This window comes from Balaenoptera borealis (assembly GCF_965194805.1).
Source record: "Balaenoptera borealis genome assembly, chromosome: 15".
In the NCBI taxonomy this organism is placed as follows: Eukaryota; Metazoa; Chordata; class Mammalia; order Artiodactyla; family Balaenopteridae; genus Balaenoptera; species Balaenoptera borealis.
This window is the reverse complement of record NC_138871.1, coordinates 13,735,144-13,761,871: the sequence shown is the minus strand read 5'-3', so window position 1 is coordinate 13,761,871 and position 26,728 is coordinate 13,735,144. Positions and strand designations below refer to the sequence as shown.

At 39.9% G+C, this 26,728-nt stretch overlaps 1 protein-coding gene across 2 annotated transcripts in view; it reads right to left on the bottom strand.

Moving 5' to 3' along the window:
* Positions 1 to 4,795: 4,795 nt before the first annotated feature.
* CHMP3 (charged multivesicular body protein 3) overlaps positions 4,796 to 26,728 on the bottom strand; it is a 70,332-nt gene continuing 48,399 nt past the window's right edge. For both annotated transcript variants that reach the window (XM_082357889.1, XM_082357890.1), the window contains 4 exons: positions 25,176 to 25,355; positions 8,936 to 9,057; positions 5,671 to 5,785; positions 4,796 to 5,320 (listed from right to left, as the gene is read on the bottom strand). In XM_082357889.1, coding sequence (XP_082214015.1) covers positions 5,178 to 5,320; positions 5,671 to 5,785; positions 8,936 to 9,057; positions 25,176 to 25,355 — 560 coding nt within the window. In that variant the 3' untranslated portion in view covers positions 4,796 to 5,177. The remainder of the gene's footprint in view (positions 5,321 to 5,670; positions 5,786 to 8,935; positions 9,058 to 25,175; positions 25,356 to 26,728) is intronic.

Here is a 26,728-nt window from a genome sequence, read left to right as displayed (position 1 = left end):
GGCAAGAAACACAAGAGAAGGAAAACACCTACAATAACAAACCCAAAACATTTAAGAAAATGGGAATAGGAACATACATATCGATAATTACCTTGAATGTAAATGGATTAAATGCTCCCACCAAAAGACACAGACTGGCTGAATGGATACAAAAACAAGACCCATATATATGCTGTCTACAAGAGACCCACTTCAGACCTAGAGACACATACAGACTGAAAGTGAGGGGATGGAAAAAGATATTCCATGCAAATGGAAATCAAAAGAAAGCTGGAGTAGCAATTCTCGTATCAGACAAAATAGACTTTAAAATAAAGAATATTATAAGAGACAAAGAAGGACACTATATAATGATCAAGGGATCGATCCAAGAGGAAGGTATAACAATTGTAAATATTTATGCACCCAACATAGGAGCACCTCAATACATAAGGCAAATACTAACAGCCATAAAAGGGGAAATCGACAGCAACACAATCATAGTAGGGGACTTTAACACCCCACTTTCACCAATGGACAGATCATCCAAAATGAAAATAAATAAGGAAACACAAGCTTTAAATGATACATTAAACAAGATGGACTTAATTGATATTTATAGGACATTCCACCCAAAAACAACAGAATACACATTTTTCTCAAGTGCGCATGGAACATTCTCCAGGATAGATCATATCTTGGGTCACAAATCAAGCCTTGGTAAATTTAAGAAAATTGAAATCGTATCAAGTATCTTTTCCGACCACAACGCTATGAGACTAGATATCAATTACAGGAAAAGATGTGTAAAAAATACAAACACATGGAGGCTACACAATACACTACTTAATAACGAAGTGATCACTGAAGAAATCAAAGGGGAAATCAAAAAATACCTAGAAACAAATGACAATGGAGATACGACGACCCCAAACCTATGGGACGCAGCAAAAGCAGTGCTAAGAGGGAAGTTTATAGCAATACAAGCCTACCTCAAGAAACAGGAAACATCTTGAATAAACAACCTAACCTTGCACCTAAAGCAATTAGAGAAAGAAGAACAAAAAAACCCCAAAGCTAGCAGAAGGAAAGAAATCATAAAGATCAGGGCAGAAATAAATGAAAAAGAAATGAAGGAAACAATAGCAAAAATCAATAAAACTAAAAGCTGGTTCTTTGAGAAGATAAACAAAATTGATAAACCATTAGCCAGACTCATCAAGAGAAAAAGGGAGAAGACTCAAATCAATAGAATTAGAAATGAAAAAGGAGAAGTAACCACTGACACTGCAGAAATACAAAAGATCATGAGAGATTACTACAAGCAACTCTACGCCAATAAAATGGACAACCTGGAAGAAATGGACAGATTCTTAGAAATGCACAAACTGCCGAGACTGAACCAGGAAGAAATAGAAAATATGAACAGACCAATCACAAGCACTGAAATTGAAACTGTGATTAAAAACCTTCCAACAAACAAAAGCCCAGGACCAGATGGCTTCACAGGTGAATTCTATCAAACATTTAGAGAAGAGCTAGCACCTATCCTTCTCAAACTCTTCCAAAATATTGCAGAGGGAGGAACACTCCCAAACTCATTCTACGAGGCCACCATCACCCTGATACCAAAACCAGACAAAGATGTCACAAAGAAAGAAAACTACAGGCCAATATCACTGATGAACATAGATGCAAAAATCCTCAACAAAATACTCGCAAACAGAATCCAACAGCACATTAAAAGGATCATACACCATGATCAAGTGGGGTTTATCCCAGGAATGCAAGGATTCTTCAATATACGTAAATCAATCAATGTGATACACCATATTAACAAATTGAAGGAGAAAAACCATATGATCATCTCAATAGATGCAGAGAAAGCTTTCGACAAAATTCAACACCCATTTATGATAAAAGCCCTGCAGAAAGTAGGCATAGAGGGAACTTTCCTCAACATAATAAAGGCCATATATGACAAACCCACAGCCAACATTGTCCTCAATGGTGAAAAACTGAAACCATTTCCACTAAGATCAGGAACAAGGTTGCCCACTCTCACCACTATTATTCAACATAGTTTTGGAAGTGTTAGCCACAGCAATCAGAGAAGACAAAGAAATAAAAGGAATCCAAATCGGAAAAGAAGAAGTAAAGCTGTCATTGTTTGCAGATGACATGATACTATACATAGAGAATCCTAAAGATGCTACCAGAAAACTCCTAGAGCTAATCAATGAATTGGGTAAAGTAGCAGAATACAAAATTAATGCACAGAAATCTCTTGCATTTCTATACACTAATGACGAAAAATCTGAAAGTGAAATTAAGAAAACACTCCCGTTTACCATTGCAACAAAAAGAATAAAATATCTAGGAATAAACCTACCTAAGGAGACAAAAGACCTGTATGCAGAAAATTATAAGACACTGATGAAAGAAATTAAAGATGATACAAATAGATGGAAAGATATACCATGTTCCTGGATTGGAAGAATCAACATTGTGAAAATGACTCTACTACCCAAAGCAATCTACAGATTCAATGCAATCCCTATCAAACTACCACTGGCATTTTTCACAGAACTAGAACAAAAAATTTCACAATTTGTATGGAAACACAAAAGACCCCGAATAGCCAAAGCAATCTTGAGAATGAAAAATGGAGCTGGGGGAATCAGGCTCCCTGACTTCAGACTATATTACAAAGCTACAGTAATCAAGACAGTTTGGTACTGGCACAAAAACAAAAATATAGATCAATGGAACAGGATAGAAAGCCCAGAGATAAACCCACGCACATATGGTCACCTTATCTTTGATAAAGGAGGCAAGCATATACAGTGGAGAAAAGACAGCCTCTTCAATAAGTGGTGCTGGGAAAATTGGACAGATACATGTAAAAGTATGAAATTAGAACACTCCCTGACACCATGCACAAAAATAAACTCAAAATGGATTAAAGACCTAAGTGTAAGACCAGACACTATCAAACTCTTAGAGGAAAACATAGGCAGAACACTCTACGACATACATCACAGCAAGATTCTTTTTGACCCAGCTCCCAGAGAAATGGAAATAAGAACACAGATAAACAAATGGGACCTAATGAAACTTAAAAGCTTTTGCACAGCAAAGGAAACCATAAACAAGACCAAAAGACAACCATCAGAATAGGAGAAAATATTTGCAAATGAAGCAACTGACAAAGGATTAATCTCCAAGATTTACAAGCAGCTCATGCAGCTCAATAACAAAAAAACGAACAATCCAATCCAAAAATGGGCAGAAGACCTAAATAGACATTTCTCCAAAGAAGATATACAGATGGCCTATAGACACATGAAAGAATGCTCAACATCATTAATCATTAGAGAAATGCAAATCAAAATTACAATGAGATATCATCTCACACCGGTCAGAATGGCCATCATCAAAAAATCTAGAAACAATAAATGCTGGAGAGGGTGTGGAGGAAAGGGAATTCTCTTGCACTGTTGGTGGGAATGTAAATTGATACAGCCACTATGGAGAACAGTATGGAGGTTCCTTAAAAAACTACAAATAGAACTACCATACGATCCAGCAATCCCACTACTGGGCATATACCCTGAGAAAACCATAGTTCAAAAAGAGTCATGTACCAAAATGTTCATTGCAGCTCTATTTACAATAGCCAGGACATGGAAGCAACCTAAATGTCCATCGACAGATGAATGGATAAAGAAGATGTGGTACATATATACAATGGAATATTACTCAGCCATATAAAGAAATGAAATGGAGGTATTTGTAATGAGGTGGATGGAGTTAGAGTCTGTCATACAGAGTGAAGTAAGTCAGAAAGAGAAAAACAAATACAGTATGCTAACACATATATACGGAATCTAAGGAAAAAAAAAAAAAAGGCTATGAAGAACCTAGTGGCAAGAAGGGAATAAAGACACAGACCTACTAGAGAATGGACTTGAGGATATGGGGAGGGGGTGGGGTGAGATGCGACAGGGTGAGAGAGTGTCATGGACATATATACACTACCAAATGTAAAATAGATAGCTAGTGGGAAGCAGCCGCATAGCACAGGGAGATCAGCTCGGTGCTTTGTGACCACCTAGAGGGGTGGGATGGGGAGGGTGGGAGGGAGGGAGATGCAAGAGGGAAGAGATATGGGAACATATTGTATATGTATAACTGATTAACTTTGTTATAAAGCAGAAGCTAACACACCATTGTAAGGCAATTATACTTCAATAAAGATGTTTTAAAAAAAAAAAAAAAAAAAAAAAGAAATGTGTGAGTTGTTTATAATGCATGACCACACCATGCCTCTTTCACCGGTCGGCTCCTGGCTTTGAGAAAGCACTGATATGTACGCCCATATCCCATGCGTCCAAGACAACCAGCTTAACGCACGGAAAGGCAATCAGAGGGTGAAAGAGTCCTAATCTCACAGCTGTCTGCAACTTGCAATGGGAAGGAAAGGGAGGAAAGCTACAGACACACACACACACACACACACACCCCCCTCAGGACACACGTAATATAGTTACCCAGCCAACAAGACAAGGGGTCACAATTCCCAAGCATCCTTTTGCTTACACAGATGACAAAAAGCAGAAGAGTAGCTCACACAGCACATCTGTGAAGGCTGGGGAGCAGGGGCCACAGAGCAGAAGCCCTTTCAGCTGAGCTTCCGAATCCCATGTGCCCTGCTATAGCACCTCCTCTTTCCAAGGCCAACATATAAAATAATTTGGGACAGCAAACACCTTGAAAGTTCACTGCACCCAACAATCTACAATGAGACCAAGTGTTAAAGCAGAAATTTATTAAAATCCATTTATATAGTGTTTTACAGACAAAAAAAAAAATATAGAGTCCTCAACATTCAGGCAATTGACTCTATTCTCAGAAGTGCTTCATGAGAAGACAGACTTCTTTGCCCTCATCCCCCAAAAGATACTTCTGTTTATTCTCCTGAAATGATGCATTTATTACACCACCTCTCAAAACAATTCCATTGAGATCCCCAAACCTCTGCAGAGAGTGAAGAGAGATTAGCAGAGAACGTTCTCCAGAACGCAGTGCCTCACCCAGAGGTGTAGTGCAAGAGATACAGAAATCGGCGGAGGCTTCAAGGAGTGCGTGCCCGATGGCAGGGCCGGAGGAGAGCCTGGGGGCCTGGCTGGGCAGCCCTAGCTGCGGAGTGTGGCCAGACGGGACTGCATGGCCTCCAGGGCCTCTTCCTCCTCCTCATCTTCTGATGCAGCCATCGCTCCTGGAAGTTCAGGCTCTGGGAGGGCGTCGGTCACCTTACTAGGTGCTTTGCCCAAGGCCCCTGTAAAGAAACAGCACGCAGATCAACAAAACATCAGCTTAAGCAAGTGGTCCCTCCTTTTCTCTGTCCTTCAGACCTGGTTCAGTTTGACAAGAAACAGAAAAGGGGCAATAAAACAGCTGTTTTGGTGGGGTTTTGCTCACTATGACAAATGTGTGCAAACACCAACTTCTAATGATATCAAAGTCATAATCACTAAGGATTTTGATTGTTAGAATTTTGGTTCTAATCTAAAATAAGAAATGTAGAAGGGAGTTATAATCTAAAGAAAAAGCTACTAGTTAATTTTGCGAATGCAAGAAGAATGGCCATAAAAGGAGAGGGGAAAGAGGAAGGATCTTGGGTCATACCTGCGGTGATTTCAAACAGAATTTTGTCAATTTCCATTTCTGCTGCTTCTTCCATTTCTTCTTGATCGTCCATGCTTTCAAAAGTGTCCTCTAACATCTCTTCTATGATCCCAGCCTAAACACAGAATAAACCATGTCACTTCCTGGAACTGTTTTTTTTTTTAAAATAAATTTATTTATTTTTTGTTTATTTATTTTTGGCTGCGTTGGGTCTTCATTGCTGCGTGTGGGCTTTCTCTGGTTGCAGGCAGTGGGGGCTACTCTTTGTTGCGGTGCGTGGGCTTCTCATGGCGGTGGCTTCTCTTGTTGCAGAGCACGGGCTCTAGGCACGCAGGCTCACTAGTTGTGGCTCGTGGGCTCTAGAGCGCAGGCTCAGTAGTTGTGGTGCATGGCCTTAGTTGCTCCGTGGCATGTGGGATCTTCCCGGACCAGGGCTCGAACTCATGTCCCCTGCATTGGCAGGTGGATTCTTAACCACTGCGCCACCAGGGAAGCCCCCGCAACTGTTAAATCCACTCCCAGCAGGCGCCCCTATGGGCCCAGCATCAACCGAGCTCTGGTGTCTCCAAGTCCTGTCCACACTTTCAAGGGCTAAGCCACAGACAGCTGGCTGCAGGCAACACCGCATGCTGTCTGCCCTCTCTGGAGGAAGCAAAAAGCCAAAGGGAAATTGCTCTCCAAATTTAGTACCAAGGTTGGAGGAGGGGGCCTCTATCAGCAGAGCTTCACAAAGTAACTCAGACGATAACGCAGCATGTGGGGAACAACTTGCTGAGATGAGAGGGTGCTGTCTCGGGAAGCATTTGCCCTGACATTGCAAATCTATGCGTGCAGGAGTTGAAACACAATGTGAAAACTGGCTGGAGTCACAGCAGACACTATGATAACAAATACCAAGAGCGGGGTGGGGCCCCACGGAACCCCGAAAAGGCCTGTACTTCAGCACATCCAAGTTACAGCTGCTGGCCCAGGGTCTGCAGGGTCCTGGCAAGGATCAGTCAATTCACCAAAGCCTGAGAGAACTGATGAGACAGCGTTTCGGGGCCCAACAAGGCAGTGCCTTCCACAGTCCCTCCTGGAAGCCCCGTGCCTGGTAGCCTGAAGCTGGCCAGTCAGCCTCCTTCGCTCTCAAGAGCACAGCGCCACTGTGGGCACGAGAAAACTGCTCTCTAACACCAGCCAACACGAGCAGACCCTGCAGCCTTCCTGGCTGAGCAACGTCATGCGAGCGCAAGGTCACGTGTGGCAGCTCCAGCCCTGGCTCCCTGCACTGAGCCAGGGCACGACTCTCACCGACCGTGCTAAAGGTATCAGATTTAGAGCAAGCCCTCTCTCCTGCCTGTCCTGCTGTCAGAGCACTCAGGTGACTCTTAATGGCACGAATCTAGCTAGTTCCATATTCTGCCCATTCTCAGACCTTTTGCTCCCAACCAAAAGGAACAAATTCACATTCAAGGATACAAGTGGAGCCCTGTGGCCTGGGTGAATGGATCTTAGTGCTGGAGGCTAGTGTAAAAGAGGCTCGATACATACGCACCATCCCAGTTAAAAGAGCCTAGGGCAGCCTGACTAACAGCCCTCCGCATCCTGGAGGGACAAGTGGCCACTCACTTCTACATTCATCCAACCAGCAAGCATTTGTCAAATGTATGCTCTGTGCCACACGCCAGGCCAGGGTCTGGGGACAAATGGAATGACTGAGATCATGTCGTCGCCCTCGACATGCTGGGACCCCGCCAGAGGCTTCAGTGTGCACCTGGAGATGCACCCTTGGATGAATTCAGGAAATATTTACCATCTACTACATGCAGGCCCTCCTCCAAATCTATACTATGCTCAGTATTCAGAAACTTTTGTGGAAAAGATCCCAGATTCTAAAAAAGACTCCGCCCCTCAGATCCTGGTGGCTACGTAAGTCAGAGAGAGCAGGCGTGAAGTCAGTTCAGAATTACCTTGTCACCCAGTCCCACGTGGGACAGGCATCACAACTTGGGGGATGAGACATCCACGCACCACTTGTAAAGGACAGACCCCGCTGACCTGGTGCCCTCCTCATGACTGCCCAAGGATTTCTCACGCCAAAGACCTGGGCGCTGGGCTTTTTATGTTGCCTTTCTTTTCTATCAATTTTCTTCTCCAGTTCCTCTCTCCCATGCCCTAGAGCCCTGTTTATAACTCAAGTTCATACATGAAATTCCCGAGGAGGAAGGGAGGCAGCTTCTATGCACAAGCTGCAAACAAGAGTTTGAGGTATACCGTCTGGGCTCAGGCCACAGGTTCAAAGTGTGAAACAGCACCTGATGAGGCACCTCTTATCACCATGTCCTCTGAGGCAGCTCAGGCATCTGTGCTCCAACCCCAGATCTGTCACCTCCTACCAAGGCCACTCAGATAAGTTACCTGGCAACTTGAAGACTCAGTTTCCTACTCCTGTATAAAATGGGGAAAGAAATACCTACCTCCCAAGGTGGCTGGGAGGACTTTCTAGGACAGCGTGTGTGCTGCACCACTGGCAGGCGGGGGCTCAGTAACTACGCCCTCCTGGGCCCTGTCCCCCATCTGAAGGCCACCAGGACAGGTCCCTGCCAGGCCCTGATCCCGGGCAGTAGGTGTTTACTGCTTTCTATTTGGTTCTCAGTTTCCTTTTCTAGTCTAAGGGGTCGGCCAACGACAGCCTGCAGGCCAAACCCAATCCACTGCCTACTTTCATAAATAAAGTTTTATAAGAACACAGTCATGATCATTTGTTTACACATGATCTACGGCTGCTTTCATGCTACAAGTAGAGCTGAGTAGTTACAACAGAGACGTATGGCCCACAAAGTAGAAAATACATTTACTATCCAGCCCTTTACAAAAAAAGTTTGCCCATCTCTGGTCTTGAAACATCTCCCTTGCCAGCTTTGCTAACACTCCCCTGAGACAAACGGAGGAACCTGGGTTTTTTTCTGTTTCCTTGTTCATGTCAGAACCCTTAAATCCTAGGTCCCCGAATCCCACGCAGTTGCTTCCTGGGTCTCCCACCTCCCCTAGAGCTCTGGGTATCCTATCGCTTCTTCTAAGGAACACTCTGGCAATCTGACCCAGCCTCTGCCACGCTCAGCTCAGACGGTTTCAACCAGTGCTAACAGCTGCTCCTCTGTCCTCAAAATCATTTCTGTCTGGCAACAGTGGCCTGTCTACTCCTGCCCAGCCCCGACCCTAGCCCCTGCCGCTTGCTGACTCTTAGTGCTTTGGAACAGGACATAGGGTGGCCCCAGGGCACCTTCATCATCTCCTTGGACAGGTCCCGCATGGTGGCCTGGATTTCTGGGATCTTCACAAGACTCTGCATGGCCTTCATCACTTCTGTGCTCTTCTGCAGGGAACCAGCCACTCGCAAAACCGCTGAAAGGGAAAGAGAACAGTCAGGATTGCTCAACAGAATGTGATGCAGGATGGAATAAAGAAAGACAGTCAAATCACAAGCTATTCTAATAAAAGTCAGCAATAGTGGGTGGACTTCCAAAACTATTTATGTACCTGTAGACTACATTACTGTCCTGGGACCAAGACTGACTTTCCTAAATTGTGTGCTACTTTGGCTACAATAGGTACAAATTCTCCGAGCACCCACACCAACCAGCTGATCTGGAGAATGGCCTGAAAGCCTGCATCTGACCTTTAGGGAAGGAAGCCAGCTAGGAATGATGTCACCCCCAGGACAAGTCACACACAGGAGGAATGGCTCTAGGTAGGCCTTGCTGGGGCCACACTGGAAAAGAGGCTTTAAGCAACCCAAGCAGTGCTTCCCACACACTAGCCTACGTAGGGGGGCTGCCCGGGAAGGGCCTGTTGCTGGTCCACAGGAAAATGAGAGTCAGTATGTGTCAGTGTAAGATGGCTACAGTTCCTTGTTACAAAAAATGTTCTGTTGTCTGAGATCATACACATACTATATGTTCTGTATAAGAAATCGTGGTAGTAACAAATGATCATTTCTCCCCCCTAAAGTCTTTAGCATGTCAAAATAAAGAGCTGGCAACCCTTCAAATCAGTTTTGAAATTTCATGAGACTTAAAAGTTCTGAGAAATGCCTCATGTCCAGCTGTTCACCAAAACCGGTGCACAGGGCCCCCCAGCTACCCCAGGAATCACCACCAATCCACCTCTGTATGAATCCAGACTCCGGGAAGCTGTCACAGCTAAGGAAAACAAGGGGCAAGGAAACAAGAGGAACCAGAGAAATGCCTGACATACATAGCATTTTGTGATTTTTCTAAAGGAGTAAGGAAGTTTGCTAGTTGCAGAGAATACTTCATTTCCCTTGACATTGAAAAGGGAAAGTAAAATATTCATCTATTTATTAAGATTAGTCTAATTATAGAGAAGAAGTGTTAAGAATCTGTATGGCTGAAATAAGCAATAAATTATATATGCCATTATAATGATATAAGAAAGATAGAAATTCTACAATGTTAAAGTTACTATTGATCATTGTAAAAAGGTAAGTGATTGGAGGAAGAGAAGAAGGGTAAAAATAAAGCAAATTCCATATATTTCTGCTTGAATGATACAAGTTTGATGTCTACACAGGTATATGTTTTATCCTAATTTGCATCCTGAGTCTGTATCCCAGAGAGAGTGGCTGAATATGACATGTGTTCAATAAACTTTTTTGAATTAGTAAAAATAAAAAGACAAAAAAAATGGCATGACGAGTGTTAAGTTAAATACTGAAACATTTGTATTTTGAAAACGGTATAAACTTCTGATTGTTAAAAGAAACAAGAAAAGAAAGAGTCAATATAGTGGGGAAAAGATGAAGCAAAAATGAACTTAGAAATAAAACTAATTCCAACAATATTTAATTTGATAACCAGTCAAAAAGGATTGGGGAGGTGGATTTTTAAAAGGACAAAATAAATGTACATGTACCCTGGAAACTCAAAACCAAGAAGATACATATTGATACATGAGAAAAATAAAATACTGGACCAAAATGTATTTTCTATGTTCCACAAGGAAAAAAAGCACACGTAACAGAAAAAATTATTTTATAAATAAAAATAGTGACCCCCACAAGAGAATGAGAAGACAAGCCAAAAGCTGGAAGAAAATATTTTCATTAGACATTTCTGATAAAGGACTGTTATCTAACGTATACAAAGAACTCTTAAAGCTCATCAATAAGAAAACGAACAACTCAATCAAAAACAGGCAGAAGACCTAAACAGACAACTCACCAAAGAAGATATACAGATGGCAAAAAAGCACATAAAAAGATGTTCAACATCCTATCTCATTAGGGAAATGCAAATTAAAACAATAAGATACTAGTATACACCTATTAGAATGGTCAAAATCCAAAACACTGACAACACCAAATGCTGGTGAGGATGTGGAGCAATAGGAATGCTCAATCATTGCTGATGGGAATGAAAAATGGTACAGCCACTTTGGAAGACAGTTTGTCAGTTCCTTACAAAACTAAACATACTTTTTTTTTTAACATCTTTATTGGAGTATAATTGCTTTACAATGGTGTGTTAGTTTCTGCTGTATAACAAAGTGAATCAGCTATACGTATACATATATCCCCATATCTCCTCCCTCTTGCATCTCCCTCCCACCCTCCCTATCCCACCCCTCTAGGTGGACACAAAGCACCAAGCTGATCTCCCTGTGCTATGCGGCTGCTTCCCACTAGCTATCTATTTTACATTTGGTGGTGTATATATGTCCATGACACTCCCTCACTTCGTCCCAGCTTACCCTTCCCCCTCCCCGTGTCCTCAAGTCCATTCTCTATGTCTGCATCTTTATTCCTGTCCTGTTCCTAGGTTCTTCAGAACTTTTTTTTTTTTTAGATTCCATAAATATGTGTTAGCATACGGTATTTGTTTTTCTCTTTCTGACTTCACTCTGTATGACAGTCTCTAGGTCCATCCACCTCACTACAAATAACTCAATTTCATTTCTTTTTATGGCTGAGTAATATTCCATTGTATATATGTGCCACATCTTCTTCATCCATTCATCTGTCGATGGACGCTTAGGTTGCTTCCATGTCCTGGCTACATACTCTTACCATGTGATCCAGCAATAGCCCTCCTCGGTATTTATTCAAAGGAGTTAAAAACTTATGTCCACACAAAAACTTGCACACGGACGTTTATGGCAGCTTTATTCGTAATTGCCAAAACTCGGAAGCAACCAAGATGTTGCTGTAAGTGAACAATAATAATGGATAAATGAAGTGTGGTACATCCACACAATGAGTATTATTCAGCACTAAGAAGAAATGAGCTATCAAGCCATGAAAAGACCTGCAGAAACCTTACATGCATATTACTAAGTGAAAGAAGTCAATCTAAAAGGCAACATACTGCATGATTCCAACGATATGACATTCTGGAAAAGGGAAAATTATGGAGACAGTAAAAAGGTTGCCAGGGGTTAAGGGTGGGAGGGATGAATCGGCAGATCACAGAAAAATTTTAGCTGTATATATTTCACAATAAGAATCTCCAAAATAAAAAGGTTAAAATTCTACAGAAAACATTAATAAGTTAGCATTATAAAAACTAGCTGACATTTAAACTTAGAAAGACCAAAGTCACACAGAGGGGGTTGTGAAACACAACAAGTAGCGCTTCATGGTTATGGCTCTTTGTGCTCAGCTCCTCCCCAGCAGCCCCGCCCGGGCCTCCTGCAGGCCCTCCAGTGTCCGAGGCTCCCTCCACCTTCAGGGCCTCCCTCTGCACAGTGCCGGGGCCCCCTGACATCTCTAGAGAGTGGGGACTTGGTGGGTGGATTTCTTTTTTGTTTGTTCTTCAAATACGGTACCCTTCATGAATTTGCAACGTCATCCGTGTGCAGAGGCCATGATGACCTTCTCAGTAAGGTTCCCATTTTGGTACATGTGCTGCCCAAGACAGCACTAGGTTTCTTTTTTATTTGGAGGTGGACTCACGATTTTATTCCCAGTGCCTAGCGTTGTGCCCTCACACAGCTGACACTCAAATATTTGTTGAATAAACCAATGAATGGTTGAAAACAACAGAGAACTATAATATTCAAGCTGGATAAAAAAATTAAACATATTAGTGTCTTAATAGTAAACAGCACTGAGGTGATTTTATGAAGACTCAAGTGCTCCTCATAAAATGACATATTTAGTATTAGGTCAGAAATTGGCTTTTCCTTTTTTGTACTAACCACAAAAATTCCAGAACATTTTTTTATAGAAATAAGTAAAACAGTAACCAATTTCAGATGGCAAAAGGAGGGTGAGAGATTTCACCCTAGCTCTCCTCAAGTTTTCAATTACAGACACAGTATGACTGCATACTTGTGACAAAAACAGATCAGTAGATGTAGTAAAAGAAACTAAAACCAAAAACAACATAAACGGATTTGAAGAGATTACTCTTTTAGCATTTCATTGTGAAGAATTTCAAACATACACAAAAGTAGGCAAGTGTCATTTCACCAAAAGAGACACGATGGCAAATAAGCATATGAAAAAATGTTCCTAATCATCAACCATTAGGGAAATACAAATTAAAACAACAATCAGAGAGCTCTACACACCCATCAGAATGGCTAAAAGAAAATAGTGACACCACCCAATTTTTTTGTTTGTTTTGTTTTCAAATTTTTATTGCCAGAGATTTAGTCTGTTAGGCATGGTGTCCTTGACTTTCTTTTTTTTTTTTAAACATCTTTATTGGAGTATAATTGCTTTACAATGTTGTGTTAGTTTCTGCTGTATAACAAAGTGGTTCAGCTATATGTATACATATATCCCCCTATCCCCTCCTTCTGGCATCTCCCTCCCACCCTCCCTAGCCCACCCCTCTAGGTGGTCACAAAGCACCAAGCTGATCTCCCTGTGCTATGCGGCTGCTTCCCACTAGCTATCTATTTTACATTTGGTAGTGTATACGTGTCCATGCCACTCTCCACTTCGTCACAGCTTACCCTTCCCCCTCCCTGTGTCCTCAAGTCCATTCTCTACGTCTGTGTCTTTATTCCTGTCCTGCCCCTAGGTTCTTCAGAGCCACTTTTTATTTTTAGATTCCATATATATGTATTGGCACGTGGTATTTGTTTTTCTCTTTCTGACTTATTTCACTCTGTATGACAGACTCTAGGTCCATCCACCTTACTACAAATAACTCAATTTCGTTTCTTTGTATGGCTGAGTAGTACTCCATTGCATATATGTGCTGTATCTTCTTTATCCATTCATCTGTTGATGGACACTTAGGTTGCTTCCATGCCCTGGTTATTGTAAATAGTGCTGTAATGAACATTGTGGTACATGACTCTTTGAATTACGGTTTTCTCTGGGTATATGCCCAGTAGTGGGATTGCTGGGTCGTATGGTAGTTCTATTTTTAGTTTTTTAAGGAATCTCCATACTGTTCTCCATAGTGGTTGTATCAATTTACATTGCCACCAACAGTGCAAGAGGGTTTCCTTTTCTCCACACCCTCTACAGCATTTACTGTTTGTAGATTTTTTGATGATGGGCATTCTGACCGGTGTGAGGTGATACCTCATTGTAGTTTTGATTTGCATTTCTCTAATGATTAGTGATGTTGAGCATCCTTTCATGTGTTTGTTGGCAATCTGTATGTCTTCTTTGGAGAAATGTCTATTTAGGTCTTTTGCCCATTTCTGGATGGTACTGTTTGTTTTTTTGATATTGAGCTGCTCGTATATTTTGGAGATTAATCCTTTGTCAGTTGCTTCGTCTGCAAATATTTTCTCCCATTCTGAGGGTTGTCTTTTCGTCTTGTTTATGGTTTCCTTTGCTGTGCAAAAGCTTCTAATTGTTTATTTTTGTTTTTATTTCCATTTCGCTGGGAGGTGGGTCAAAAAGGATCTTGCTGTGATTTATGCCATAGAGTGTTCTGCCCATGTTTTCCTCTAAGAGTTTTATAGTGTCTGGCCTTACACTTAGGTCTTTAATCCATTTTGAGTTTATTTTTGCATATGGTGTTTGGGAGTGTTCTAATTCCATTCTTTTACATGTAGCTGTCCAGTTTTCCCAGCACCACTTATTGAAGAGGCTGTCTTTTCTCCACTGTATATTCTTGCCTCCTTTATCAAATATAAGGTGACCATATGTGCGTGGGTTTATCTCTGGGCTTTCTATCCTGTTCCATTGATCTACATTTCTGTTTTTGTTGCCAGTACCATACTGTCTTGATTACTGTAGCTTTGCAGTACAGTCTGAAGTCAGCAAGCCTGATTCCTCCAGCTCCGTCTTTCTTTCTCAAGATTGCTTTGGCTATTCGGGGTCTTTTGTGTTTCCATACAAATTGTGCAATTTTTTGTTCTAGTTCTGTGAAAAATACCATTGGTAGTTTGATAGGGATTGCACTGAATCTGTAGATTGCTTTGGGTAGTACAGTCATTTTCCCAATGTTGCTTCTTCCAATCCAAGAACATAGTATATCTCTCCATCTGTTTGTGTCATCTTTGATTTCTTTCATCAGTGTCTTATAGTTTTCTGAGTACAGGTCTTGTGTCTCCTTAGGTAGGTTTATTCCTAAGTATTTTATTCTTTTTGTTGCAGTGGTAAATGGGAGTGTTTCCTTAATTTCTCTTTCAGATTTTTCATCTTTAGTGTATAGGAATGAAAGAGATATCTGTGCATTAATTCTGTATCCTGCTACTTTACCAAATTCATTGATTAGCTCTGGTAGTTTTCTGGTAGCATCTTTAGGAATCTCTATGTAGACTATCATGTCATCTGCAAACAGTGACAGTTTTACTTCTTTTCCGATTTGGATTCCTTTTATTTCTTTGTCTTCTCTGATTGCTGTGGCTAACACTTCCAAAACTATGTTGAATAATAGTGGTGAGAGTGGGCAACCTTGTCTTGTTCCTGATCTTAGCGGGAATGGTTTCAGTTTTTCACCATTGAGAACAATGTTGGCTGTGGGTTTGTCATATATGGCCTTTATTATGTTGAGGTAAGTTCCCTTTATGCTTACTTTCTGGAAGGTTTTTATCATAAATGGGTGTTGAATTTTGTTGAAAGCTTTTTTTGCATCTATTGAGATTGTCATATGGTTTTTATCCTTCAATTTGTTAATATGGTGTATCACATGGATTGATTTGCGTATATTGAAGAATCTGTGCATTCCTGGGATAAAACCCACTTGATCACGGTGTATGATCCTTTTAATATGCTCTTGGATTCTGTTTGCTAGTATTTTGTTGAGGATTTTTGCATCTATGTTCTTCAGAGATACTGGTCTGTAGTTTTCTTTTTCTGTGACATCTTTGTCTGGTTTTGGTATCAGCGTGATGGTGGCCTCGTAGAATGAGTTTGGGAGTGTTCCTCCCTCTGCTATATTTTGGAAGAGTTTGAGAAGGACAGGTGTTAGCTCTTCTCTAAATGTTTAATAGAAATCGCCAGTGAAGCCATCCGATCCTGGGCTTTTGTTTGTTGGAAGATTTTTAATCACAGTTTCAATTTCAGTGCTTGTGATTGGTCTGTTTATATTTTCCATTTCTTCCTGGTTCAGTCTCAGAAGGTTGTGCTTTTCTAAGAATTTGTCCACTTCTTCCACATTGTCCATTTTATTGGCATACAGTTGCTTGTAGTAATCTCTCGTGATCCTTTGTATTTCTGCAGTGTCAGTTGTTACTTCTTTTTCATTTCTAACTTTATTGATTTGAGACTTCTCCCTCTTTTTCTTGATGAGTCTAGCTAATGGTTTATCAATTTTGTTTATCTCTCAAAGAACCAGGTTTTAGTTTTATTGATCTTTGCTATCATTTCCTTCATTCCTTTTTCATATAGTTCTGATCTGATCTTTATGATTTCTTTCCTTCTGCTAACTTTGGGGTTTTTTTCGTTCTTCTTTCTCTAATTGCTGTAGGTTTAAGGTTAGGTTGTTTGAGATTTTTCTTGTTTCTTGAGGTAGGATTGTACTGCTATAAACTTCCCTCCTAGAACTGCTTTTGCTACATCCCATAGGTTTTGGGTCACACTGTTTTCATTGTCATTTGTTTCTAGGTATTTTTTCATTTCTTCAGTGATCTCTTGGTTATTTAGTAGTGTACTGTTTAGCCTCCATGTGTTTGTATTTTTTACAGTTTTTTTCGTCTAATTGATATCTAGTCTCAGAGCGCTGTGGTCGGAAAATATACTTGATACGATTTCAATTTTCTTAAATTTACCAAGGCTTGATTTGTGACCCAAGATATGATTTATCCTGGAGAATGTTCCATGAGCACTTGAGAAGAAAGTGTATTCTGTTGTTTTTGGATAGAATGTCCTATAAATATCAATTAAGTCCATCTTGTTTAATGTGTCATTTAAAGCTTGTGTTTCCTTATTTATTTTCATTTTGGATGATCTGTGCATTGGTGAAAGTGGGGTGTTAAAGTCCTCTACTATTACTGTGTTACTGTCGATTTCCCCTTTTATGGCTGTTAGCATTTGTCTTATGTATTGAGGTGCTCCTATGCTGGGTGCATAAATATTCACAGTTGTTATATCTCCTTCTTGGATTGATCCCTTGATCATTATGTAGTGTCCTTTTTTTTCTTGTAATACTCTTTATTTTAAAGTCTATTTTGTCTGATATGAGAATTGGTACTCCAGCTTTCTTCTGATTTCCATTTGCATGAAATACCTTTTTCCATCCCCTCACTTTCAGTCTGTATGCGTCCCTAGGTCTGAAGTGAGTCTTTGTAGACAGCATATATACGGGTCTTGTTTTTGTATCCATTCAGCCAGTCTGTCTTTTGGTTAGAGCATTTAATCCATTTACATTTAAGGCAATTATCGTTATGTATGTTCCTATTACCATTTTCTTAATTGTTTTGGGGTTTTTTTGGTAGGTCTTTTCCTTCTCTTGTGTTTCCTGCCTAGAGAAGTTCCTTTAGCACTTGCTGTAAAGCTGGTTTGGTGGTGCTGAATTCTCTTAGCTTTTGCTTGTCTGTAAAGGTTTTAATTTCTCTGTCGAATCTGAATGAGATCCTTGCTGGGTAGAGTAATCTCGGGTGTAGGTTTTTCCCGTTCATCACTTTAAATATGCCCTGCCACTCCCTTCTGGCTTGCAGAGTTTCTGCTGAAAGATCAGCTGTTAACCTTATGGGGATTCCCTTGTATGTTATTTGTTGCTTTTCCCTTACTGCTTTTAATATTTTTTCTTTGTATTTAGTTTTTGATAGTTTGATTAATATGTGTCTTGGTGTGTTTCTCCTTGGATTTATCCTGTATGGGACTCTCTATGCTTCCTGGACTTGATTGACTATTTCCTGTTCCATGTTAGGGAACTTTTTGACTATTATCTCTTCAAATATTTTCTCAGTCCCTTTCTTTTTCTCTTCTTCTTCTGGGACCCCTATAATTTGGACGTTGATGCAGTTAATGTTGTCCCAGAGGTCTCTGAGACTGTCCTCAATTCTTTTCATTCTTTTTTCTTTATTCTGCTCTGTGGTAGTTATTTCCACTATTTCATCTTCCAGGTCACTTATCCGTTCTTCTGCCTCAGTTATTCTTCTATTGATTCCTTCTAGAGAATTTTTAATTTCAATTATTGTGTTGTTCATTTGTTTGCTCTTTAGTTCTTCTAGGTCCTTGTTAAACGTTTCTTGTATTTTCTCCATTCTATTTCCAAGATTTTGGATCCTGTTCACTATCATTACTCTGAATTCTTTTTCAGGTAGAATGCCTACTTTGCTCCTTCATCTGCTGCCTATTTCTCTGTCTTATCATTTTGCTTAACTTACTGTGTTTGGGGTCTCCTTTTCACAGGCTGCAGGTTTGCAGTTCCCGCTGTTTTTGGTGTCTGCCCCAGTGGCTAAGGTTGGCTCAGTGGGTTCTGTAGGCTTCCTGGTGGAGGGAACTGGTGCCTGTGTTCTGGTGGATGAGGCTGGATCTTGCCTTTCTGGTGGGCAGGACTGAGTCCGGTGGTGTGTTTTGGGGTGTCTGTGAAGTTATGATTTTAGGCAGCGTCTCTGCTAATGGGTGGAGTTGTGTTCCTGTCTTGCTAGTTGTTTGGCATGGGGTGTCCAGCACTGGAGCTGCTGGTCGTTGAGTGGAGCTGGGTCTTGGTGTTGAGTCGGAGATCTCTGGGAGAGCTCTCGCTGATTGCTATTACATGGTTTCAGGAGGTCTCTGGTGGTCCAATGTCCTGAACTCGGCTCTCCCACCTCAGAGGCTCAGGCCTGACACCCACCGGAGCACCAAGGCCCTGTCTGCCACACGGCTCCAATCTGCGGAAACTGGAACCTGGTGCACAGGTGATGGGAATGCAAAATAGTGCAGCTGCTGTAGAAAACAGTCTGGCAGTTCCCACTGCTCCTTGGGAGATGGGAGACCAGCCCGGGGCCCAAGTCCTGGGCACAGCAGGCTCACCTCTCTCCTCATCCAGCTCCAGCCCACCTCAGCCCACCCAATTTTGAGGATGCAGAAAAACTGCATCACTCATACACTGGCAGGTGGGAATTTTAAATGGTACCACCACTCTGGACAACAGCTTGACAGTTTCTGATATGCAACCACAAAACCCAGCAATTGTTCTACTGGCCATTTATCCCAGAGAAGTGAAGACTTATGTTCAAGCAAAAATCTACACACATTTATAGCAGCTTTATTCATAGTAGCTGATAACTGGAAACAACCCAAATATCCTTCAGGTGAATGGTTAATCAAACTGTGGTACATCCGTACCATGGAATACTACTCAGCAAGAAAAAAAGGAATGAACTACTGATACATGCAAAAACCTGGGTTAACTGCCAGAGAATTACACTGAGTGAAAAAAAGTCAATCTAAGGGGGTGTTGGGCAAAATAGGTGAAGGTGATTAAGAGGTACAAACTTCCAGTTATAAAATAAATAAGTCATGGGGATGTAATGTACAGCACAGGGAATTATAGTCAAAAATATTGCAACAACTTTGTAGGGTGACAGACAGTTACTAGATTTATCGAGGTGATCAAGTTGTAAATGTCAAATCACTATGCTGTACATCTGAAACTAGTGTAATATTATATGCCGATTATACTTCAATTAAAAAAAAAGAAGAAAAAGAGGAAAAAAGGCCAATCCCAAGAGGTTACATCCAGTCTGATTCCTATATAACATTCTTGAAATTATAAAATTATAAAATGAAGAAAAGATTAGTGATTGCCAGATATAAGGAGGGGGTGGGGATGGGAGGGAAGTGGGTTTGGTTACAGAAGCGCAGCATGAGAGATCCCTGTAGTGATGGAAACTGGAAGCATTCTAAAGCTTGACTGTATCAGTGCTGACTGCCTGGTTGTGATACCTACTTTAACTCTGCAAGATGTTACCACTGGGGAAAATGGGTAAAGGGTATACACAGAATCTTTCTATTATTTCTTACAACTGCATGTATGTGAATCTATAACTCTCTAAAAACTTAATTTAAAAAAACCTCAGAAGAGTATATAAAAACAAACAACATTATGTTTCCATGCCTGCTAGAGATACAAATGAAAAAAAAATACACATAAAAATACAAGTTCTAAAACAAACAGCCCAAACAAAAAATGGGTGGAAGATCTAAATAGACGTTTCTCCAAAGGAGACAGACGGCCAAAAGGCACATGAAAAGATGCTCAACATCACTAATTATTAGAGAAATGCAAATCAAAACTACAATGAGGTATCACCTCACACCAGTCAGAATGGCCATCATCAAAAAAATCTACAAACAATAAATGCTGGAGAGGGTGTGGAGAAAGGGGAACCCTCCTACACCATTGGTGGGAATGTAAATTGGTACAGCCACTATGGAGAACAGTATGGAGGTTCCGTAAGAAAACTAAAAACAGAGCTACCATATGATCCAGCAATCCCACTCCTGGGCATATGTCTGGAGAAAACCATAATTTGAAAAGATACATGCACCCCTATGTTCCTAGCAGCACTATTCACAATAGCCAAGACATGGGAACAACCTACATGTACATCAACAGATGCATGGATAAAGAAGATGTGGCACATATATAAAATGGAATATTACTCAGCCATAAAAAGGAACGAAATTGTTATTTGTAATGAGGTAGATGGACCTAGAGTCTGTCATACAAAGTGAAGTAAGTCAGAAAGGGAAAAATAAATACCGTATGCTAATGCACGTATATGGAATCTAAAAAAATGGTACTGGAGCCTAGTGGCAGGGCAAGAATAAAGATGCAGATGTAGAGAATGGACTTGAGGACACAGTGGGGGAAGGGTAAGCTGGGACGAAGTGAGAGAGCAACACTGACATATATACACTACCAAATGTAAAATGGATGGCTAGTGGGAAGCTGCTGCATAGTGCAGGGAGATCAGCTCGGTGCTTTGTGACCACCTAGAGGGGTGGGATAGGGAGGATGGGAGGGAGGCTCAAGAGGGAGCGGATATGGGGATATATGTACACATATAGCTGATTCACTTTGGTGTACAACAGAAACTAACACAACATTGTAAAGCAATTATACTCCAATAAAGATATTAAAAAAAAGAACCAAAAACAAATTGTAAAAAAAAAGAAAAGAAACATGTATCCCATTGTTCATTACAGCACTATGTACAATAGCGAAGACACAGAAGCAACCTAAATGTCCATCGACAGAGGAATGGACAAAGAAGATGTGGTACATATATACAGTGGAATATTACTCAGCCATAAAAAAGAACAAAATAATGCGATTTGCAGCAACATGGATGGACCTAGAGATTGTCATACTGAGCGAAGTAAGTCAGAAAGAGAAAAACAAATACCGTATGCTAACACATATATATGGAATCTAAAAAAAAAAAAAAAAGTCATGAAGAACCTAGGGGCAAGATGGGAATAAAGATGCAGACCTACTAGAGAATGGACTTGAGGATATGGGGAGGGGGAAGGGTAAGCTGGGACAAAGTGAGAGAGTGGCATGGACCTATATACACTACCAAATGTAAAACAGATAGCTAGTGGGAAGCAGCCGCATAGCACAGGGAGATCAGCTTGGTGCTTTGTGAGCACCTGGGGGGGGGATAGGGAGGGTGGGAGGGAGGGAGACACAAGAGGGAAGAGATATGGGGACATATGTATATGTATAACTGATTCACTTTGTTATAAAGCAGAAGCTAACACACCATTGTAAAGCAATTATACTCCAATAAAGATGTTAAAAATAAATAAATAAATAAAATAGCAAAGGAAAAAAAAAAGATTATCAAGGGGATGGGGGAGAAATGCACTGGGAGTTCAGGGTTATTAGATGCAAACTACTACATACAGAATGGATGGACAACAAGGTCCTACTGTAGAGCACAGGGAACTATATTCAACATCCCGAGATAAACCATAATGGAAAGGAATATAAATAAGAATGTATATTAAAAAAAAGACTATCAATAATAAAGAACAAATTATATTCATGAAATAAGAACAGGATGATTTTTTTAAAAAAGATCAGAGAACTCTTTCCTGAAAATTAAAATTAAGACAGCTAAAATAAAGAATTCAAGAGAAGAAATAGAAAATAAAGTTGAGCAAATTTCTCAGAAAGTAGAACACAAAGAGAAATTGATGATGATAATGACAATAACATTTAGAACCTACATATACAGCAGTTACCATGTGCCAGGCACTGAATTAAGTCTCACAACTATCCTATGAGGCAGGTACTATGATTATTTCCAAAGTGAAAACAGGAAAGATAAAAAAATTAAAGGATCAGTCTGGGAAATCTAACAACTGACTAAAATCTTTTCTAACAACTCACTAAAATCTTTTCCTTTCAGAAAGAAATAGAAAATATAGTGGAAATGAAATGAACACATCGACATACCCAAGAAATGAAGGACCAAGGAACAGAAGGAATAGAACCCTTGCTTTTTAGAAACCCATGTCGAAATATCTGCAGATGAAATTATATGATGTCTTGGATTTCCAGGGGAAAATATAGGGAGAAGGCGGGGATACAGATGAAGTAAGACCAGCCAAGATTCTTGGATGGGTGTATTAATTTTGAAGTATCCATTAAGATATGAGTGGAGATGCCAACTATACACTGATAAAGTCAGGCCTGAAGATAAAGATTTGGAAATCAATGGCATTTAAAGGCACGAGGTTAGATGAGATCACCTATGGGGAGAGAGGAAAGATGGAAAAGAGCAGAGGATCTAGAACAGAGCCCTAGAGTATTTTAACATACAAGTATCAAATAGCAGATATTTTACTTTTCAGGTGTGATAAAGCCACAATATAATATATATTTGAAACAACATATTATTATGGATGTATATTTAAAGGATAACAGGCTCTTGACATACGTTGTTTATGTTTACAGTTATGTTCATTACTGAAAGTACATGCTATAGGAGAAGAGATATTTTTCATGTAGATTAATGAATATTTGTGAGCTATAACTCCTTGAAAAGATATTTTGGAATCAGTACACAGGAAGAAAAGGTGAACAGAAGAGACTGGTCAAGCCCACTAGTTCCCAGGGAAATGTTATAACATTTCTCAAAAATTAAAAAGTCTGACAAAGGTTGGTGGAAAGGTATGGAAAAAAGAACTCTTATCTGCTGCTGGTGGGAATACAAATTTGTCTCTTTGGAGAACAATTTTGCAATTCTAGCAAAATTTAAACCCAGCTATTTTTAACCCAGCAATTCTACTTCTGAGTATATAACTGTCCTGAAGAAACACATGTGTAAAAGTGAAAAGACATTCACAGCAGCACTGTTAGTAATAGCAAAAATTGAAAACAGCCTAAATGTCCATCAACAGGGAAGAGAAAAATAAAATGTGATACAGTCACAGGATGGAATACCACCCAGGAGTTAAAAACATAGTTATTTATCATATCAAACTATATTTATCATTATATCAATATATTTATCAAAATATATTTATCATCTTATCAAAATATATTTATCATTATATTTATGGGTATATTTCAACAGGACAATGATAAATGGGAAAAAAAACGTGCAGAATGGTACACATAGTATAATACCATTTATACAAATTTTAATATTCATGATAGTGGCTACCTCTGAGGAGGCTGAAAGAGAAGGGAATGGAACTGTGAAGGTGTATTAAAGAAGCTTCAACTTTAGTAATACTGCTTTCTTTTACAATATAAAAACTGAAGCGGGGGAAGGGGGGGTGGGATGAACTGGGAGATTGGGATTGACATATATACAATCTTGATACTATGTATAAAATAGATAACTAATGTGAACCTACCATATAGCACAGGGGACTCTACTCAATGCTGTGGTGTGGTGACCTAAATGGGAAGGAAATCTAAAAAACAGTGGATATATGTATAGGTATGACTGATTCACTTTGCTGTACAGCAAGAAACTAACACAACATTGTAAAGCAATTATACTCTAATAAAAATTAATTTTAAAAAAACTGAGGCAAATATAACAAAAATGTCTAATTGTATTGGTTCTCAGCAACAGTGACGTGACTGGACAGTTATTTGCTGGTCTGGGCCTCTCCACATGATCTTTCATCCCAGGCCTCTTCATTTTAGTGTAAGGATCTAGAAATATTCAAAGACAATGAGACGTATCTTTATAGAATATTTACTTTCTCTGAAGCAAGGAGAAGTTAGAAAGAACTCCCTGCCTTGGGTCCCCAGTGAAGTCCTGGGTCCTAACTGAGGCTCTGTTAAGCTGTGTCTGGTCAACTCATTGATCCACCTTGGACTTCCCTTGATATAAATGTGTTTCAACTTTTCTGCCCCAGCCTACCTGACGGATAAGATAAATTCTCATTAGCAACTAAATCCAATTGATTAATTTAGTTTGTTTTTTAAGGTATTAAAAACTATATTATGAAAATAGCAGATTTCATAGTAGAACAATGCAAGGGCAGGTTAAATGAAAAGTCAATGTTCTTCCTCTACTCTCATTTCTTTGTTCTAGCTCCACAGATGTAACCACTATTAGCTTTTTGTATAGCCTTCTAGCAACTTTCTTAAAATATATCATTTAAAAATTTAAAAAATTAAATTGATAGTTCACATGTATGCTGAATACCCAATACAGGGCCTGAAGGTTCCTAAGATGTAAGAAAGCATTAGGTTGAGAGTCAGAGATGAGGCAGAAAAGGAGGTGAGTGAAAGCCAAAGACAAACTTAGACTATTTAAAATCCTGCCTGTGGCAACTCTGGGCCTAGGACAGAAGAAACTCTTTCCTTCTTATGCCTATGACTCAACCCTCAGGTCACTTTACAACACTTTTCACATGAGGAAATACAGTCTAAATTCTAATCAAAGTACATTTAGATGGAGATTTTCCCATTATTTCAACAACACTGGCAAAAGAAAATGAGTAACAATAAAATAAAAATCAGAGTAGTAAGTATATTTTGCTTTTGTATAACACCCCAATTAAGACAATGTAAAGAATAAAAGTCAATGCTAAGACTGTCCTTCCTATTCAAGGAAACCAGTGTTATAATAACGGCAAGAGCATCAGCTAATGATGTGGCTGTAAGGTACTGCTGTCTTACCCAGCTGGTTCTTCATCCCCATGAGCACGGAGTTCATGTGTGCTTTGGATGCATAGAGCTTGCTCACGGTCTTCCTTGACCTGATCATCTCCTTGGCCAGAACCACACAGACATCCTTCTGACCCTTCTTGGCAGCATCTTTCACAGATCGTTTCACTTTTTCTTCTTCTCTTTGGATATCTAAATTTAGAACATAAGACAGAACATCAAAAAATTAAGGGTAAACCAGGAGAGTTATTGGCAATGAAATCTGTTCTTACTGTGATATAAATGTATCTATTAAACAGGAAAACAGGAGGATATAAACTAAATAAGAATAATTAATGTGGTTGGTATACACTATTTCTGGAAACAACATTAAAGTAATATAAGAGTAAACAGAAAAGTAAATCCTATTATACTAGACAAAATTTCAAAACTGCTTTTGCAAGCCCATTCTAACACCTGTTGGTACTGCTACTAAGGAACTTTAAAAATACTGTAAATGCGGGGAATTCCCTGGTGGTCCAGTGGTTGGACTCAGTGCTTCACTGCCATGGCCCTGGGTTCAATCCCTGGTTGGGGAACTCAGATCCTGCAAGCCGCATGGCGTGGCCAAAAAAAAAAAAAAAAAGAATACTGTAAATGAATTCCAGAGCTTGCTCTCATAATCAATAAGTAGTATTCCCACAATTACAGGAGTACAATCTCAGTACATTTATTAATGATTTATAAAAACCTACAACTAAAGGAAAGCCTGAACATACTAAAAGTATCACATCAGTATCAACTAGAGGTAAGTTATGTCTATGTTACGTGCTTTATGATTAGTAGAGATTTTTTCCAATTCTCGTAAAATATACATAACATCAAATTTACCATCCTAACCATTTTTAAGTACACAGTTCAGTGGTATTAAGTACATTCATATTGTTGTGAACCATCACCACCACCCATCTCCAGAACTCTTTACGGCTTTCAACACTGAAACTCAAAGGCTTTAAATAATAACTCCCTATTCCCTCCTCCCACCAGCCCCTGGCAAATACCATTCCATTTCCTGTCTTTATGAATCTGACTACTCTAGGTACCTTATGTAAGAGGAATCCTACAGTATTTTGTGTGTGTGTGTGTGACTGGCTTATTTAACTTAGCATAAAGTCTTCAAGGTTCAGCCATGTTGGAGCATGTATCAGACACCCTGCTTTTTAAAAGCCTAATATATTCCATTGCATATATATACCAAATTTTGTTTATCCATTCAGCTATCGACAGACACTTGGGTTGCTTTCACAACCTTTAGCTATCGTGAATAATGCTGCTATGAACAAGAGTGTACAAGTATCTTTTTGAGACCCTGCTTTCAAATCATTTGTGTAAATACTTATATTACCATAGACCACGTGGCTTAAAAAATATGAATTTATTTCTCATAGTTCTGGAAGCTGTGAAGTCCAAGATCAGAGTTCCTAGTGAGAACCTACTTCCTGGTTTGCAGGTGAATGCCTTCTTGCTGTATCTTCACAGGGCAGAGAGTTCACCTCTTGTCTCTCCTCTTATAAGGGCACTAATAC